The sequence below is a fragment of the Podarcis erhardii genome (genome assembly GCF_964252035.2).
Source record: "Podarcis erhardii genome assembly, chromosome: 12".
Taxonomy (NCBI): domain Eukaryota; kingdom Metazoa; phylum Chordata; class Lepidosauria; order Squamata; family Lacertidae; genus Podarcis; species Podarcis erhardii.
In genome coordinates, this window is record NC_138513.1 from 41,179,174 (window position 1) to 41,199,211 (window position 20,038).

At 42.6% G+C, this 20,038-nt stretch overlaps 1 protein-coding gene across 5 annotated transcripts in view; it reads right to left on the minus strand.

The window, feature by feature from the left end:
- Nucleotides 1–20,038, minus strand: part of ULK4 (unc-51 like kinase 4) — a gene marked incomplete at its 3' end in the record, with an annotated part of 163,482 nt that overhangs the window by 86,551 nt on the left and 56,893 nt on the right. For all 5 annotated transcript variants that reach the window (XM_081881893.1, XM_081881895.1, XM_081881892.1 and 2 more), the window contains exons 26-31: nt 15,994–16,045; nt 15,801–15,895; nt 11,849–11,900; nt 11,608–11,749; nt 10,759–10,851; nt 9,226–9,274 (exon numbers count right to left, since the gene is read on the minus strand). In XM_081881893.1, the coding sequence (XP_081738019.1) occupies nt 9,226–9,274; nt 10,759–10,851; nt 11,608–11,749; nt 11,849–11,900; nt 15,801–15,895; nt 15,994–16,045 (483 nt within the window). The remainder of the gene's footprint in view (nt 1–9,225; nt 9,275–10,758; nt 10,852–11,607; nt 11,750–11,848; nt 11,901–15,800; nt 15,896–15,993; nt 16,046–20,038) is intronic.

Here is a 20,038-nt window from a genome sequence, read left to right on the forward strand (position 1 = left end):
TTAGCGCTATTAGCGACTTAGCAGCTATTAGCGGCTTAGAAAAAGGGGGGAGGGAAAAAACTCACAAGAACTCGCAAGACGAAAACGTCTTGCGAAGCAAGCCCATAGGGAAATTCGTCTTGCGAAGCACCTCAAAAGACGGAAAACTCTTTCGTCTTGCGCGTTTTTCGTCTTGCGAGGCATTCGTCTTGCGGGGCACCACTGTATATGACTAATTGTTTGGATTCCAAAACTGTATTGTTTATTATTGTTTTTGATTTTATGATGCAAGTTACGGTAATATTGGGGAAAGATGGTTGCTTCACATCATAAGGGATTTATAAATGTTTGATTTCAACAATGTGATTATATAATTGATTAATAATGGAAATACTTAACTAGGCCCACATCATGTGGAAAGGCTCTGGTCCTCTGCTAAGATGTAAGCAATGAAGCATGAGGGAGTAAAGTTACTCACCACTGGAAACCTACAACCATGTTACAAACTCATGGGCAACTTAGCAAGAACATCTGTTGGAAGTCAGAGGATTTGGAGTCAAGTGCAACATGGATCTTATAAATTGGCAAGGTAACTTTCATTTTCTAAAGTTATATACTCAATAGCTATTGCAAATCAGTAAAACAAGTAAGGAATCAATGCAAGTAATTGGCTTTTGTTTGGGAGTAGACAACAATATTTGCTTTGATTACTTGGGAAGCACGGTAAGCCAGATCTAATTTGAGAGAAAATGTGCACTGGTGATTGAGACTCCCCTTGCTAATGAAACAAACCACCACCTGAAGCCTTCACATAAATGTTGAACTTTGTGTTATTCAATGAAATTCATTTTCCCTATAAGCATTTGCTTATATAAACAGAAGACTGCACTTAAGGATGTTTTCAACTTAAGACCTGCAACCATGTTTTCAAGAGGACATATCAATATTGCATTATTAGTCATTTTTATTTCCAGCACAACATGTATTTCAGTGCCTCATGGAAAAGTAACTCCGTGAGACTGGTAAAGAGCCTAAATTAGGTGTAAGGAATGATAATGCACCTTAATGATTGTGATAGCATGAAAATTAAATCTAATCATGTTCCATTAAGCATGCTCTCACTTCCATTTTTACAAAATTATTTTATTATGGTTCCTCTACTGTCTATTGAAATAAGCTTTTACAGCAATTTAATTTTCTACTATAAACAACCCTCATTTTTCACAATGCATCCCCCTGAGATTAGAGAAGGATAATTTACATTTCTCCAGTCTTGCAGCTATACTAAGGTAACAATTTGCAGAGGCGAAGATTTTGTTTTCCTATTTGCAGTAGAGATCATTAAGATATAATTAGACTCTTATTCATGAGTATGAGCATCCTTGCTATGGAGATGCCAGTCATCCAATCAGCGTCCTCTGCACCTGTGTCGAATATGAAGGGCAGCAAGAATAATCCCCACTTCAGTCTCAGGGGAGTTCTGCATTAAATGAACTGCACTAGACATCTCTTTCTCCCTCTTTTGTTATTAATGGAATCTTATTCATGCCTCCAGTGTTTTCTCAGACTCCATTATTATCGATCAAAATTGCTAGACTATTTGCTTTCAGCAATATGCTGCAGCACTGCTACCCAGATGTGAGTCCTAACGACAACTACGTGTGGTGAATTTTAATCACACCCTGTCTGAAACTGATCACAAGCAACTTATGCTATACAGAAAAAGGCAAACCAGTCTACTTACAAAATAACCCGTGGCTCTTTCAGAAACAGTATAAATATATGTAGGTCTTGTTTTTAAAACTCAATACTAACCCTGCCCCCCCCCACCGCCCGCTACAAAAAAAGTTCTAGATTTAAAATGTATGACTTTAATTAGAATTTAAACCAGCATTTTAATACTTTTGCTGCTATGCTGAGGGAAAATAATGGTAAAAATAATGTAATAGAACTTTCATTCCTGAAATCAGAGGCTTGGATCCAATGCTATCCTAGTGTGAGAAAAAAGCCACATCTGCTTGTGCAAGCAGGAGATTGCCCATTTCTTTTGATTTGTCCCCCAGCTGCCTGTCACAGCTGGGGCTTGAACAGTAAAGATGTGGCAGGAGAAAGAAGAATGGGATATGCCAGCAGCTAGCCCAGAAGTGCAAGTCAGAAGAACCCCAGGGCTAACCAGGAGGCAGGATCAAGAAGCAAGTGGAAAGTCAGGACTGAAGAGCAAGTCAAATCTTAAGGACAAACAAGGAGACAGAAGATGAGTAAGGGAACTACTACAGAAAAGATCAATTATCTTGTTACTATCCTCTAGGCCTGTTTCAGAAATGGCAGACAGAAAAGGGCTTCCAGTGATGATCTCAGGGTCCAGTCATGTGGTAAAAGGTGGTCTTTTAGTCATAGGTGTCCTGAGCCATATAAGGCTTTAAAGATCAAATCCAGCTCTTTGAGCTGAGCCCAGAAACAAACTTGCAGCTTCTGCAGCAGGCCAACACTTCCAGAAATCTATTTTACAATGAATTTATGTTTGAAGATGATGGTGGAAGATACTCCTAACCTCTCGAGATGATGCTTCCCTAAAAAAAACCTGCTACCACAGTGCTCAACACTCATCTATCTGTGATATTTCTCCACTGGTTGATAAAATGTAGTGCCCCGGCCACCACCGCATTCTCACATATTTACAGATTGATAGCAAGCTGTGATGTGTTTTCCTGGCCCCTCTGAGAATGCAGGATTTTGAGAAGATCAGGGCAAAGGTCTTCTAGCTGCCCTGCCCTGACTATCTCATCTTGGCCTGTAACCCAAATACTTTCGAGACTTGGAAAAGGGACATGGAACGGCAAGTGGACTGGTTCCATTTCCCCTTGCAGTCCTCTCTCCTGGCAGTGGAAAGAGCTTTCTTCCCATCCTGTATTTCCAGAAGATGTTCTCCCAGTGGTTCTTCAAATAGTTTGACACCTGAAAAGGGAAGGGTGGTCACCAGGTGCCTGGGATCCACCTTCCACTCCCACAACCAACTGTCCTAACATGCCAAAGTGGTAGCAGCCATAGACCTGGCCTTGAACTGCAGCGTATCCAGAGACGCAACAGGCATATGAGAGGCTTTCATAAGTCCATCCTTAACTGATTTACGGATATCCTGCTGTGATCCCAACCCCTCGGCTCACATATATCTGGCCCTAGCAAAGACTTAAGTGGTGACTGAAGACTTGAAGGCATCAGCCTCAAAATTCCTGCACAATGTGCCCACCACTAATTTATCATAGGAATCATTTGCACCCCTCTTTCCCCCTCATAAGGAGTGACAACAGAAGAAACCAGGGCAACCACAGGCTACTGCAGTGCTGGAAATTGAACTGCTGCATAATTTTATTGGGGAAGGTATAATGCTTCCCAGCCAATCTGAGCTTCAGTTTCAGCTTATCAGGACTGATCTACTACACCTTCCAAACACTATCAAAGGCTAGTGGAAAGGGCACTGTGACGGGTTTAGATGAAGCTGAAGGAAATACCTTTTCTACCCCAGAAGCCAAAGACTCATTAGAAGATTCAGGCTGCACTAGGATTTCCTCATTAAGCTGTAAAATCTGTCTAGCTTTTGCCAACAAGGCAGGACAAACATCTGAAGAAAAAAGCTTGCCCTGAGAGCTAGTGGACTCTAGCTCCTCCTCACATAACTGTCCCACTTCATTGCGTTCCATAGCAACCGATTGCTCAGATTCAGAAAGTGCATCCCCATCTGCTCTAGTTTGCTCTGTTGGTGCCACAATTCCTCCTAAATTGGATTCTATGTAATTGCCTTAGCTCCCGCCACAACCCACATGTTGCCCTTCAACTGGAGAGAAACCAGGAGAGGATACTGAGGAAAGAGATCCCACAGAACTGCAGTGGAAGGAGATCTGTGGCATCTCCTCCTTTTGTGGCTTTTAGATTTAAGCTTCTGTTTCTTTTTGCATTTCTTGCTTGTGAAAGAACTCTCTCAAGCGCCAAACTAATAGATTTAGAAGGAAGAGAATCCTTTATCTTCTTCAGAGAACAACTCTCTTATCCACTGCAGGAATTTGGAGAAATGACCTCCCCAGGAAAAGGAGCACCAGTGAGGGCAAGCCACTCACCCCTTCAGTGGTGTGACTGCCGCCTTTGGAATTCAGATGTGCTGTGTACAGAATCAGACCGTCCATATTCAGAAGTGCTGTTTTCAGAAATTGCTCTGTTTTGGGCACTGGTATATGAAACACAGGACGCGGGTGGCGCTGTGGGTAAAACCTCAGTGCCTAGGACTTGCCGATCGTATGGTCGGCAGTTCGAATCCCCGCGGCGGGGTGAGCTCCTGTCGTTCGGTCCCAGCTCCTGCCCACCTAGCAGTTCGAAAGCACCCTTAAGTGCAAGTAGATAAATAGGGACCACTTTATAGCGGGAAGGTAAACGGCATTTCCGTGTGCTGCGCTGGTGCTGGCTCGCCAGCTGCAGCTTCGTCACGCTGGCCACATGACCCGGAAGTGTCTTCGGACGGTGCCGGCTCACGGCCTCTAGAGCGAGATGAGCACACAACCCTAGAGTCGGACACGACTGGCCCGTACGGGCAGGGGTACCTTTACCTTTACCTTTATATGAAACACAGAGGAGGCTACCAAAGAGAACATATGCCTGTCAAAACCAAGCTCTTTCCAACAGAGTGAGAAGCAGCCCTCTGATAAGCGCTTCACAAAATTCTATGGCAAAGGAGCTGTGATGAGCTTGAGGGAAATCACCCCACTTGAGGTAGAATTGTGGAAAGATTTGCTGTGATGAAAGACCAGCGCTCTACAGAGGTCTCAAGGAAAACCGCTAAATGTGAAATAAAGTCACCACAATCCTGCTGGGTTTCACCGAGGTAGCAAGACTAATCATTACTAGCAGAAATAATGATGATAATGATGCAGGGTGATGAGGTCTAACCCTTCCCTCCCCAACCACCACCCTGACAAACAATGCCCATAGTCAGCCTTACAAAAGGCAGAGTTGAAAGCTTAATTTCTAACAGTACTTGAAGTGTGTGGAGGATTTTTGTTGGGATCGTGGTTGGAGAGGGAAGAGTTAAATATTCCCTCCCTGTGCACAATTGTCCCAATGAACATTTTCCTCCTTCTCTCAATTTGTTTGAAACCACAGGTGCTAGGTTTCATAGTTAGGCTCTTTGTATATTGAAATGCTAAGGTTCAAGGCATCTTTTGCATCTTAGAAAATAGTATTAGAATTTACTTCTCCAGTTTAGTGAAATTAAACCAGAAATAAATTTAATCTGTGGACAGATGCCTTCTTCACATAAATGACGAGGAAGGCATCTAGTCATCTGTGCAAATGCACCTTTTCTGTATGTACATAGGTACTTGGTATGTACCTGACCTTTCGAAAATGAAATCTCCCTCTAAATTATTGAATCCTCTATGCAATATATTTAGAGTGGTGCATACCATTTGGATTCTACCAGACTTCAAAATAAAGATAATTAACTGAAGTATAACGCAGAAATGTGTTCGGATAATGGCAGCACCATTAACCTGGAAACATTATCCCAGGTATAAATTAATTACAAAAGGTTTAATAAGATTGAGAGGTTTATAATTAGCTCATAACTTCTCCCGTATTGAAACATCTATCCACACAACAAATGTTAATTTTTTGAGAACACAGTATCAAATGATCATCATAGCAGCTATCAGACTAAGTTATGAACTAGGAAGTTCCCTGTTTAAATCTGCTATCTGCCACAAATTAAGTAGATCATCTTAGGCAAGGCACTATCTCCCAGTCTCAGTCATCCTCAGCTGTAATATGAAGACTAGTAATACTGACTTACTATAAGGCTGTGGTGTGGAACCTTTAGCCTGCAGGCCTGTGTAGGCCTGGTCTAAATCCCAATTAGACCCACATAATCACACCTGCCTTTCCCATACCCTGACATCATGTGTGGGGCAGGTACAGATGTGGCTACAAAGGATCAATTTGGAGCTTAAGGTGAGTGACAGAGAGTGCATTGGGATTAGCTGCACTAGGGAGTTCCCCACTGGGTGGAGTATAAGAGACCAGACAGTATTAAAGGTACTTTGGGCCGAAGGGTATGAACACAAGAATCCTGAACCTTAAATTGGCAAATGGTGCAGCTCTAAGCAGCAAAGTAACATGTTGCCAGTAACCTGCAGCTTTGGACCGGATCCAAGGGGCAACCCCACATAAAACACGATGCGAAATCAATGTTTGAGAACCCAATATGCATGGACCACTATGGTCAGGCTATCATGGTTCAGAAATGGTTGCAGCTGGTGTACCAGTTGGAGCTGATAAAAAGCACTGCTGGCCACAGAGGTCACTCTAGTGACAGAGATCAATCAAGGAATACTCCCAGACTGCGTACCTTACAAGGGAGTGAAGTCCCATTTAGAACAGGTAATTTGACCCACAAGGCCTCAGTATTTCAGAATGCAAGCTCAGTTTATTGACCCTTATCCAGTCCAACCCACCAGTATGCACAAGCTCCCGAATCAGATGTAATGGAGAAGTAAGAGTTGGGTAGCATCAGTGTACTGAGGACACCTTGCTTCCAAACACCCAAGGACTGCTCCCAACAGCTTCACAGAGATGTTGAACTGCACTGCTGACAAAATAGTGTGGTGCCCCATAGTGAAAACACCATGGAGCTGAAGAGCCTTCTTCCAAGACTACTTTCTGGACACAATCCTGCAGCTAGGAGCAGAACTGCTGCAACACAGTGCTACTGATACCCACCCCACAGATTCAGTCCAGGAGGGTATCATGTTCAATGGTACTGAAGACCACTGGGGGATCATGCAGAAGGAGCAGGGTTGCACTCCATCAGGGCAAACAAAGCTATACATACAATGTATAACAGAAATGATGTCACTGGGCTTATTGTGAACCTTTCAAAATTCAGTGAACTTTTGTGGTAACCACAAATAAAGCTTTGCCCATAAAACACATATTAAGAAAAAGTGAGGTGCTGTTATTTCCAGTTATTCTGATCTTGGGTGTGGCTGGCCATCGTTCAGGCTATGATGATAAATATAGAAAAAAATGAGCTTTTTAAAGAACATTTAATTTACCTTGTTACAACCTTTTCATAGACAGAGCTTTAAATTAGAGATTTGAAAGAATTTCCCCCAAGGATGTAGTTTAATTTGAAAATATAATTAACTTTGGAATAATTATTGCTACTACTTCACTCCTTCCAACTTCCCTAGAGAAAAAGCAAACTTTTGCTTGGTACCCATGAAATGAGAAAGTCATTGTAATTTTACAGCGTTTAAGGAGTACCAAGGAAGACATAATAGAATTCTATTGCTCAAGGAACAGAAAGGCAAATTTACAACAAAACACTCAAGCGGATTTTGTAAAGAAATAAATATTCTGCTAATCTTTAAATTATTTTCCAAAAGCCAAAACCTCCAATTAAATTTTTGCTTGCTGTGCTGTTATCAGTTACTCCAATTCTGAAAGTTTTGCATACTATAGCACCTTAGTAATTTAGCTAGTCTGTCCACTCCCTACCCTGCAATTCGAATAAATAATGTTGCCAATTAGTTCTAGCGAAACATGTTGGAAACATACTCTTTTTGTCAGATGTTACAACTAAGCTGCTCATTCATTAGAAGGAGCATGGTTCTCTGGATAGAACAATTCATATGTATACAATCAATCCTCTGCCCTCAGTTTATTCTTCCTTCTCATTGGAACCACCACCAGCATAGCTGCCAACCAGGACTTCTAGGTAGTGCAAGTCCCCATAAGCAGTGATGCTGCTGGTAACACATGCAGCAAGCAAGCGGAAGTATTTTTCCCATGCAATAGGTACACAGCTAATATGAATTTCCTGGCTCACCACAACTTACAGGGATGTTCTAAGTTACATCTGGAGGGCCCCAGCTAACACTGCCAATAACATCTGGACGGTTCCTCACCCCTGCTCCAAGCCATATATATTACATTGTGCAGCAAGAGGTCAGTCTGCAAAGTTAGGTGTGATGTTACTCTCCAGAGGGATTGGGACAGGACTGGTAGGGTTAAATGCAGGGTGGCCAATGAGAGGCAGAGCCAACTAATTCTAGTTTTGTTCCCATTCGTGTGCCAGGCAGTGGAACAGCTTCCACTGCCTGGCACATAGTTTGCAGGAAAACTGTAGGATTTTTGCTTTATTTTCACACGAAAAGTCCCTAAGATGGTTGGATGGTGCTTGTATGCCTCCTTCCAGCAATACCTGCAGCCAAGCTGGTGCGCTGCTCTGCTTTCCTTTGAACCACATCAGCAAGGCCGAGAGGCGGGTCTTGCTGTCTGGGTACCCAGGACCTCCATACACACTGCTCAGATTTGTGCCCCAAGGAGGTCACTTTTGTTGTTGTTTAGTCGTTTAGTCATGTCCGACTCTTCATGACCCCATGGATCAGAGCACGTCAGGCACTCCTGTCTTCCACTGCCTCCCGCAGTTTAGTCAAACTCATGCTGGTAGCTTCAAGAACACTGCCCAACCATCTTGTCCTCTGTCATCCCCTTCTCCTTGTGCCCTCCATCTTTCCCAACATCAGGGTCTTTTCCAGGGAGTCTTCTCTTCTCGTGAGGTGGCCAAAGTATTGGAGCCTCAGCTTCACGATCTGTCCTTCCAGTGAGCACTCAGGGCTGATTTCCTTGAGAATGGATAGGTTTGATCTTCTTGCAGTCCATGGGACTCTCAAGAGTCTCCTCCAGCACCATAATTCAAAAGCAGGTCACTTCGGTGCTGCTAATGCAGCTGTTTGGCTTCATTTCCAGAGGTGCATTTCATTTTCTCTTGAGACAGATGCCAACAGCAACAACTCCTGAGCCACATGGCAACTTTGGGCTCTCAGGCTTTCACTTCATTCTGGGCCTGTAGCTCAGGCTTGACCCTTTATGCATCTATGATTTTGAGGGCAGAGGGGTGGTTTGACTGCTCCCTCTGCCTGCTTCCCTAAATCTTCAGCCAATGGGTGGTACAGTTTGTTCTCAAAGGAGTCGGAGTCTGGCTCCAAGTCAGGGTTAGGCATGACAATCTACAGTATATTGAGAATATGAAAGAACTTTCTCTAGTATATATCACAACAAAATCAGTCTAATAAGACTGCACAGCCTTTTTGAAATAATGACATGCCCACTGAAGTAGCATATTAACAAGCAGACCATCATAATTAAATAATGCTTTAAGGTTATGTTAAAATCAAATTCTGTAAAATATATTCTCACCAGAATTACTTGAAAAATAGCTGGAACAAGATGAATTTCTTCAACAAGGCTGTAAAAAAACCCCAGAAACCCAAATTAAACCATTGAACATGAAACAGTGTGACAAAGTCTTTGTTGCTAAAATCTGTGACCCAGAACCTCAGCCCCTGACTACCTCTTCATTTAAATAAGTTCTACCACAGCTATTAAAACATAAGAAATCCAATACTGCTTTAAAAATTACTTCTTGGTCTACCTTACAGATGTGAAGCAAGTGAGTGGAACAGTAAGTAAATTAATATTTTTTTAAAGGCAGATATTAAAATGCATTAAGTCCATCAAATGGGCAATGGAGGCAGTAAAATAATTTGAAGTAATAGGCTACAGTGGATATACTTAAATTAACACACATACACCGAAGCAGCTTTTTATGTATGCTTCATTAGCTATTTTATCTTCTCTGCTTTAATATATCCAAGTATATTAGAATCACATACTGTGTATCTGAGAAGTGATTAACCACCAGGTTTCAGATAAAGGGCATTCAACTTTATGACAACAGAGAGCTACAGAAGCCATTAAAAAACTGTTTAAATATGGGAACTTGACCAATTGGCCTTAAACTTCTACCACCTCAAATGTGCTTCCAAGTTCCCTTCTTTTGCCATGTTACTCCTTAGGGACTTATTTTGCCTCATTTGTCCCTAGTTTTCTGACTCTGCTGTGCTCTCCTACAATTCAGGAGATGAATTTTACCTGAGTTCAGAGAAAAATAATCAAAAATCAACATTTTTTATTGAGAGATTCATTTTTCCCAAGTGTCTCGTGAAACTGGGGAGGGGGGGCAGATGTAACTGTTCCTTGTTGATATATTCAATAAAGTCTCACCAAATCTCCCATGTAGATTTCAAAGTACTCATATCTCCAAACTTAATATTGACTAAGGTGTTGTACATAGCTGTAACAAGCCCTTTCCCCATGGGGCCTATATTCAAAATATACTCTCTAATTATGTAAGAGTATGTGTAGCATGTATGAGGACCACAGAATTGTTGATGAAATTGAAACCACCCTATGGCCATTCATTCCTTGAGTCACCATTTGTAGCTGTTCTTTGGTGGGTGGGTCATTTATTTTTTTTGTCCCCCAAACCCTCTCAATCTATAATAACCCTTAGATCCAAATTTATATTTCTACTTAGAATTAACAGTTTGAGTCTTTCTGTAAGAATAGTTATCTTCTTAAGTAAGTGACAGTACAATCCTAAAGATGATCATGCAGAAATAAGTCCCACCATATTCAATGATGTAGTAAATGTGTTTATGATTGAGAAAATACAGGAAAATGTAATCTGATGGCCAGAATACTAGTTCTTTGAGTTCAAGAGGGTTTTAGACTCATTTTTCTAAACAGCAGGAACTTACACTACATGGCTCACAACAGTTAAAACTGAAGGAAGTTTCAAAAGTAGTTTATAATATGACATAGCAAGGGTCAGCTGATCTAAGGTGAGGATTCTGGCTCACAGAAGTAGTGAACGTACAATTGGATTACCTTGTAAAAACAGGGCTATACTCTGTAAGGGCAACTAACAGCTTTAGAGCATAAGCAGGTACTGGGTCAGGTGCCATTAGAATTTGCTCAAACCTAGAACAAAAGAAAGAACAACCTTGTGAAACACAAATGTAACTATTTCACCCATCATTTTCTGCAGGAAAATATGCTAGCAGTTGATCAAGTGAACTTCCCCTTAATCTGTCCACTCATACATCCTTCTACTGACTTATCTACTGGTATAATTTTTTTGAAGGGAAAGCTATGTGTTTTGAACAGCAGAAAAATCAATTTTCTGCTAGTCTTTTGTAACAGGATGACCCTATTAGCAGTAGCAGGATTTGCCTTGGCAGCTTCTAAAGTTCAAGCCAATTTTCTATCTGCTCAGCAGTAGGTTTTATTATTAATTTGAGTATATTTTTTGTAATTATCGTTTGCTTTTTTGTCCTCTTTTTTACTCATAGTTGATGTATGCTTGAAACCACTCTGCGACACTTTTCAGTTGAAGGAAAATTGGACTAATTAGGACAACCCATATATATTATAGTTGAAGAAGCAAAATAACTTGTGTTTTTTTTTTAAATCAAACTCAGAGGATTAGAGGAAACCTTGTTTCTCTTTAGGAAGAGCCAGGCAGATTGTAAAATGGTTATGCAAACTTGGGTGTCCTGCAGCTGTGTTGTTTCTACAATAAATATAGTGAAGGACTGTATAAAATCTCTTATACTGAGACATCTGGCAGAAAAATGTGCGACACTGTTTATTAATCCGACTGCAGTTCAGAAATGTGCAGCCAAAACAGATTGGTTATAGAATTAGTTTTGATTAGAAAAACTGTTCTGTACTTACTGAGGCAGCAATGAGTCTTTAATGAGAGACAGAAGTTTGTTGTTTGAGTTAAGGTTCTCTTTCTCTTCAGCCATGACCTCGTGGCTCACAAGCAGTGATGTGGTTTCTGAGAGCAACCGCAAGCTGAAGAGTCTCCACTCCACTAAAGAAGAAGAAAGGAATCAATGTGCCAAGAATGTGTCCGCACTGATGCTTAATTAAAGCAAAATGGGTATTTCAGTTGATGTGGCCATATATTTACCATTTTGACTGGAGACCAAAGAAACTAAGGGTGGGAGGATGTAATCCATAACCTAAAGGAAGGCATGATAAAGATCTGGCTTCAATTATACAGACATAATGATATTTCATGTATACAGCAATCCACGTTTATTTCCCAATTATAATAAATTACAATTCATAAATAGAGAAACCAACTTCACTCAGGTAAATTGTTTCAGTATTACAAATAAGAATATGTTGGTATTTTTTAAAAAAATGCACCAATTCTTAACTGAACACCATAGATTTTCAAGATAATTGGCATTGAATTTTAGGAAAGAAAATACTAACTTCAGTGGCACAATGTTGCTTATTTAAGATACAGGCTTGAAGTCTCTGCATCATTCAATAAGGCATTCAGCTCACAAAGTTTGGAAATGAAGTACCTCAGCTAGAACTCAGTCCACCTGCCAGAAACATGGTGGTCCTTAAAGCAACAGTTGTAGCAGTGGGTCAGGGGAGCAATTCACCCCCCATCTCTTGTGGCAGAATTGGCTTGGAAGCATAAGTGGGCAAAGTAGGGGATGGATTCCTTGCTTCTGCTATATATTCTGATCGAGGATCTTTGTGGCCATTTTCTACCCAAAGTCCCAGTTTAAGAGCTTCTGGGCCACAAAGGTCCTCAGCTCCCCTAAAGGGCTTGACACATTGGTCCATGCTCTGGTGGGCTCAAAACCTCAGTCCAATGCCCTACTGGTGAGCCCAGCAACTGCGCCCTACCTCATGCATGACTTAAGTGCTTTGGAACTAAACTACAGTTGTAGCCTAAATAAACCAACACAAACCTCTTGTTGTGTATTGCTCCTTGGACCCCAGGACTTTCCTGTGCATGGTAGCACAAAATGACGGCAAATAAATGACTGTAATGACTACTGATGTTTACTTGAGCAGGACTAATTTGTACTTAATTTATAAGTACCGTATTTTTCGCATAGGGCGCACCGGACGATAGGGCGCACCTAGTTTTGGGAGGCGGAAAACAAGAAACAAATTATTCTGAACCCCAGAAGCCAGAACAGCAAGAGGGATCTGGCTTCTGGGATACCGTGTGGCTGTTCTGGCTTCTGGGGTAACCGCGCTAAGCCTCTTCAGGGCAGCGGGATGAAGGCTCCCCCTGCCCAAAGAGGCTGCGCAAGGCTAAAGCAGAAGCCAGGACAGACACGTCGCTGAAGGAGCACTGCGCCTTCTCTCTCTCTGCCCAGCGCCCCTCCTTCACAGGAGAGGTGCTGCGCAGAGAGGGAGAAGGGGCATCGCCCTTCAGCGAACCTGGAGAAGGAACAGAAGGAGACCCTTCTGCCGCCCCAAGCCTCACGCGCCCGGCAGGACCTCCCGCTGGGCGCGCAAGGCTTGCAGATACTCGCCCAAGTACGGGGAGCCCTCCGGAGGGCTCCCTGTGCTTTGGGCAACAGGCTGCCGCCCCAAGCCTTGCGCGCCTGGCGGGACCTCCTGCCGGGAGCACAAGGCTTGCAGACACTCGCCCGAAGCACGGGGAGCCCTCCGGAGGGCTCCCTGTGCTTCGGGCAACAGGCTGCCGCCTCAAGCCTCGCGCGCCCGGCGGGAGCTCCTGCCGGGCGCGCAAGGCTTGCAGACACTCGCCCGAAGCATGGGGAGCCCTCCGGAGGGCTCCCTGTGCTTCGGGCAACAGGCTGCCGCCCCAAGCCTCGTGCACTCGGCGGGACCTCCCGCCGGGCGTGCAAGGCTTGTGGACACTTGCTGGGGCTGCAGGCTGCTGCCCGCAAGCCTCGTGAGCTCGCGGGAACTCCCGCCGGGCTTGCAAGGCTTGCGGATAGCTTCCTGAAGCCTGGAGAGCGAGAGGGGTCGGTGCGCACCGATGCCTCTCGCTCTCCAGGCTTCAGCGAAAGCCTGCATTCGCACCATAGGACGCACACACATTTCCCCTTCATTTTTGGAGGGGGAAAAGTGCGTCCTATGGAGCGAAAAATACGGTAATTTTCCTTGACATGGTTTTGTAGTGTGAAAAAAAATCTAAATAATCAACTCTAATTACATAATACTGAATATGCTCATACGTACATGAAATGCCTATAGATTAACTCAATTACTGGCTGCAGACCTTATCATTCTGGTCCATTAGTTTGAAGAGAACATCACGTCCATATATTTAATTCCCATTTCCTTAATTTCCTATTGCAAGCAATTTTGCTCCTCTCTACAAACTATTATTCACCACCCAAGGTAGCTTAAAAACTATTTTACTTCATGAAAACAAAGAACTCTGTTGACACTAACTAGCTTAACCTCTGGGACTAATCTTAGACACACATTTCTAGTCAGAGAAAAGGATATCCTATTAAGAAGTTTTATATTTGAAGTATTGATCTGGAACCTTGAACATGTCTAGCTTCAATTTAACAAGAAAGCATTAAGCTCCTTTGGGTGCTCAGCATTTATATTCATGGATTTCAAGTCATGCTCAACCACCACCAATTAGAAGACATCCCTGGAGTGAAAGTATTTCTTTTAAAAAAACCCAACATTATATATATATATCATGCAAATGAATTACTGCACAATGCCGCTAAGACTTATATTCCAATAATTACAGTTACACACCTTTTGAGTGATAGAGCACTACTGCAGTTCATGCCACTAACTAACACATGGAAAGGTCATGAACAAGTCATTATGGACCTCTGTATCACCTCTCTAATATACATTTGTAGAAGACTGTCACCATGTGGTAGTTTGTGTGACTGCCGAGAGATGGTGCTTGCCCTATGAACTATAGTGTGACACTGTGAGGAAGAGGAAGCTGATAAGGACAGGAGGTGGTGGTGAGATGACAGCAGGAGGAGGAGGACAAGGAGGAGGAGGGATGGGGGCCGAAGGAGGTGAGGAAGCTGAGGAAGAAAAGGAAGAGCAGGAGGCTGAGGAGTTGTTGACTGAGGGGGAGGCCGATAGGAGGGAACAAGGACTTGATGAGATGGGAAGAGCAACAGGGACAGCCCCATTTGTCTAACTATGCTGCCCACCCCCTCAGCCATGTAGAATTGTGGGTACTTTCTTTCTTCAATTCCCCTGTTCTTGGGTAGAGAGACAGAGGATCTCTCTCTCTCTGTGTGTGTGTTAGGGAGGGAGATGCTCTTGGGTAGAGAAAGGGAGATAAGGCTATAGTGACCCTCTAAGGGATGTGGGTGGCGCTGTGGGTTAAACCACAGAGCCTAGGACTTGCCGATCAGAAGTTTGGCGGTTCGAATCCCCGCAATAGGGTGAGCTCCCATTGATCGGTCCCCGCTCCTGCCAACCTAGCAGTTCGAAAGCATGTCAAAGTGCAAGTAGATAAATAGGTACCGCTCCGGTGGGAAGGTAAACGGCGTTTCTGTGCACTGCTCTGGTTCGCCAGAAGCGGCTTAGTCATGGTGGCCACATGACCTGAAAGCTGTACGCCGGCTCCCTCAGCCAATAAAGCGAGATGAGCGCCGCAACCCCAGAGTCGGTCACGACTGGACCTAATGGTCAGGGGTCCCTCTACCCTTTACCTTTAAGGATATAAATACAGCGGTACCTTAGTTCTCAAATTTAATCCATTCCAGCAGTCCGTTCGACTCCCAAAATGGTTCAAAAACGATTGGCTGCAGGAACTTCTTGCACTCAATCTGAAGCCATGGAAGCCGTGTTGGATGTTCGGCTTCCAAAAAAACGTTCACAAACTAGAACACTCACTTCCAAGTTTGCAGCGTTCAGGAGCCAAGCCATTTGGGAACCAAGGTACCACTGTACTTCTAAAGGAATAAATAAAATTATACACAACTGCCCCACCCCCTCTCCACCTGAGTCAAACATAGTTCAGTCACTTTCCTTTTTACCCCCAGTGCTTCATTTCTGACCCTAATAACTCCTAATGATCTGGAAATACTGAATTCATTAGTGAGAGTTGAGGCACTAAGCATGCATGTGGCATCAGAACTTACCATGGAGTGGTAAAGCGTTAACAACACTGGATGTTGCATTATTGCTTCAAATACTGACAAAGCAGTCTTAACTAGTTCTTCTGAAGCTGTTTGACCTGTTGGGGGATGAGGAAAAATTGTAGTACATCTCTTTTGCAAGAGAAGAAAAATGATTTTATATAAAGGGCATGATTGATATCATAGTTATACTTACCTATTGCTCCATCTAAGTTAGTTTCTCCTGAATCTATTAATTTGACAAAACCCTGAAGAGAAAAATAAGACACAAAAAGAGAAAGGTTAACAAAGACCTATGGCTTTGTTAAATAAATGTGTATAAAATAAAGGCCACATAGCAATAACAGTAGATTAAGGTTAAAGGTTTTGTGACACAATGGCAGGATCTCCACAGAGAGATCATAATTTAAGCCTCTTTAGCACATTTACAGTACAGTGCAATTCTATTCAAGTCTACACAAGAGCTACTGTATTCAACAGGATCTATTCTCAGGTATCTAAGACTGCAACCTTAATTATTGAAATTCAACATAAGACTTCTAGAAAACACAATTTTCTCTTATTTGTGCCATCTTTTTTATCTCTCCACATAATTCATACTTTATGGGTAGACTTATGTGTAAGTAGAGAAAACTGTACCCTACTACATTTTAAGGATAACCTAAATAAATCATCCTTCTGAGGAGCAGCAAAAATAAAATATTAATGCTCTGGGATAAGTAAATACTTTGCTATTATTCCCTCTTCTCTTGTGCCACTTAATTTATTTCCATTTTTCTGATTCAATTTAATACATAGAAGACATTTTATAGGGATGCAAGAGGTATGTCACTGATGCCACAGAAATAGTAATCCACATAATTTAAATATATATGTTATATTTAAATTATCAGGTCATTTACATGGCTACCTTTTCAGTACTGAGAGATGCATAGGGGAAAGCATCATCTGATAAAAAAAAATGATCCTGGCACACTGATGATAAATGAGCAACAACTTGATACATTTATTTATAGCCCCCTCTCTTTTTCAACAAAAAAACCTACTGTTTAACAAAAGAAATATAAAATAGAAATGGGTCAAAGCAGATCAATAGAAGGGACACCATTTCCCATCTCTGCAAACTGATTGGCCACTGATGGCATTCCACAGAGGAACCTGTATCAAGGGTACATATAAAAATGCACAGCAACTAACTGCATATCCAGTAGCCCATTTCACATGCAAAAACACCTGCAAACGCATGCAACATCACAAATCAAACAAACACACAGAACACTGTGTCTTATGCGAACATGCATAAAGTAGTTTTTCACAAACATGTAGCAGTTATTGTCTTTCATTGCTGTAGCCTACTCTTTATAATTAGAGTGACTTTCCTTTTGACTCCAACATGGGAGCTGCGATCTGTCCAATATGTGGATGAATACCTGCCCTTGGCTAAATCACTGATTAAAACAGGAACTTATACTGAACCATACAGGAAATTACTGGTTTTCTGTAAAGTCAAGATCTCCTTGATTCGTCCACTTTTGGTGTTCAGCAGTCGCCTTATATGAAAGGAGGTGTGAGAATGTGACCCCCCCCCACCCCCAGGAACAACCTCAGCAAAGGGACAATAAAGAAGGGTAAATTTGAAGAAACCTGGTAGCCTTTCCTAACCTTTCTAAAGCAACCTGGATGTACTAGACGTCCACCAAATGGCCACTTTACGTTGCGGTCAGCCCATAATCCCAGATACTAAGTTTTTATTATCTTCAGGAAACCCACCCTTCCACAGTAGTTTTGCTCAGTGGGTGTTTCTTTCAATTTTGCTCTTGCATGTGTTTGCAATATACTTGTAATTTCTATTGTCCTTATCTTTATTTCTTTTGACTGTTATTGTTAGGTTGATGTTGAAAACTAATTTTAAAAATTACACACACGGGGGGGGGGAGACAGACAGACAGACAGACAGACAGACAGACAGACAGAACTGGGAGACATGGATGCTTTCCTGAGGCAGTTTCCAAGGTATTAGACCTTGGAGCCAGAATCTAAGGCTATCTGACTTTTAGAAGACACCTGAAGGCAGCCCTGTTTAGGGAAGTTTTTAATGTCTGATGTTTTATTGTATTTTTAATATTTTGTTGGAAGCCGCCCAGAATGGCTGGGGAAACTCAGCCAGATGGGCAGGATATAAATAAGTTGTTGTTGTTGTTGTTGTTGTTTAGCATGGTTGCACTGGCTGCTAAATGTACCACATTACAGAACTGGACCACAACCAAATCCCCGTCAATACCTAATTAGACATGCTGGCTTTGGTGGCACTGTTTGGTCCAATATTGTTAAAATGCCTTTCAGTTACTGGACACTGATGGGGACAGTATGCTCGGTCAATTCTGGCAAACCACTTGTGCACTCAATCCCTGTCCATTATAGCTTTTTAAATATAGCAGGAAGGCGGGTGGGCAGCTGGATCCAAGGGGTTGTTAAGGCCTCTTTGAGAGAGGGAGTTGTTCCAGCCTCTTTAAAAGAGGCAACAAATCAATTACTCCTGTCAAAACCTAGCCTGGATCCAGAAGATGTTATGATCAGTCACTCTTGGATCTAAGTAATCTGTTTCATCAATTTAAAATCAGGCTTCAGGCCTGGGTTTTGGGCGTAAACTGCCTTGGTTGCCTGGCTGGATGGCTTTTTGTATAAGAGAACCAAGTAGGACCTGCATGTGCAACATTTATAGCAGAACATCTAATGTCATGCAACTCAGGCACACAATCATAGAATCATAGAATCATAGAGTTGGAAGAGACCACAAGGGCCATCGAGTCCAACCCCCTGCCAAGCAGGAAACACCATCAGAGCACTCCTGACATATGGTTGTCAAGCCTCTGCTTAAAGACCTCCAAAGAAGGAGACTCCACCACACTCCTTGGCAGCAAATTCCACTGTCAAACAGCTCTTACTGTCAGGAAGTTCTTCCTAATGTTTAGGTGGAATCTTCTTTCTTGGAGTTTGGAACCATTGCTCCGTGTCCGCTTCTCTGGAGCAGCAGAAAACAACCTTTCTCCCTCCTCTATGTGACATCCTTTTATATATTTAAACATGGCTATCATATCACTCCTTAACCTCCTCTTCTCCAGGCTAAACATGCCCAGCTCCCTTAGCCGTTCCTCATAAGGCATCGTTTCCAGGCCTTTGACCATTTTGGTTGCCCTCCTCTGGACACACAATGGGTGATTGCATTCAACTGCTGACACAAAGGCTGGTGGTTCAAGCCTACCCAGAGACAACTGTGGGCAGGATTTCAGGGGGTTGGACTAGACGACCCTCGGGGTACCTTGCAACTCTACAATTCTATATTCTCTGTCTCTTCCAGAGATTAAGGCTACAAGGAAGAATGAGAAAGTCGGGGAAAGCCACACTGATTCAAACAGCATGTCAAATATGAGATTTAATGCCCGAGATTATTTGCAGCACTCTCTGTAAATGACAATGCCCATCCAGTAGAAGTGACTGGTTCCACAGGTGTCAAAGAGGTTTGCTTTTACTCATCACAGGCAATATCAGAAGGACGAAAAAACATATACACCTTTTCAAGCGATTGCCAATATTTTGACATAGCACTTCACGAACTACAAACCTAAAGACTGACAGCTTAACCATATGTCAATCTTAAAATTCAGTGCATCGCTCAAGATAATCAGAATGATCCACTCCAACCCAAGGTGTTTAAAGCTCATTTGATTTCAATGGAAGAAAACAAGCACATACTTTAACCTTAGCTGGATTTTGCTCTCAATTTATGCTCTATTCCCCATTATTAAAGGGGGAGTGGAGGGGAAGGAACCTTTTATTAAGACAAGAAGGAAGCATCTGTTAAATGATGAGACCTGAGCAGTGGCGTAGCGTGGGGGGTGCAGGGGGGGCCGGCCGCACCGGGCGCAACATCTGGAGTTAGGGCAAATCCACGGGTTAGGGGGCGCAAATCCACGGGTTAGGGGGCGCAAATTACTTGCCTTGCCCCGAGTGCTGACAACCCACGCTACGCCACTGGACCTGAGAAGTGATGTGATACAGAATTCCAGACACTATGCAAAGACTCTTTCACATTACAAATCTCAATCTCCGGGGATCTTTGTGCCAAGGCCTACATATGAGCAGTGTACTACTGTTTCTTTTCAACTACTACACATTAAAATAAATGAATTTACATTCAGTTACAACCCATATCCTCAACTGCAATCACACCAAAACTATAG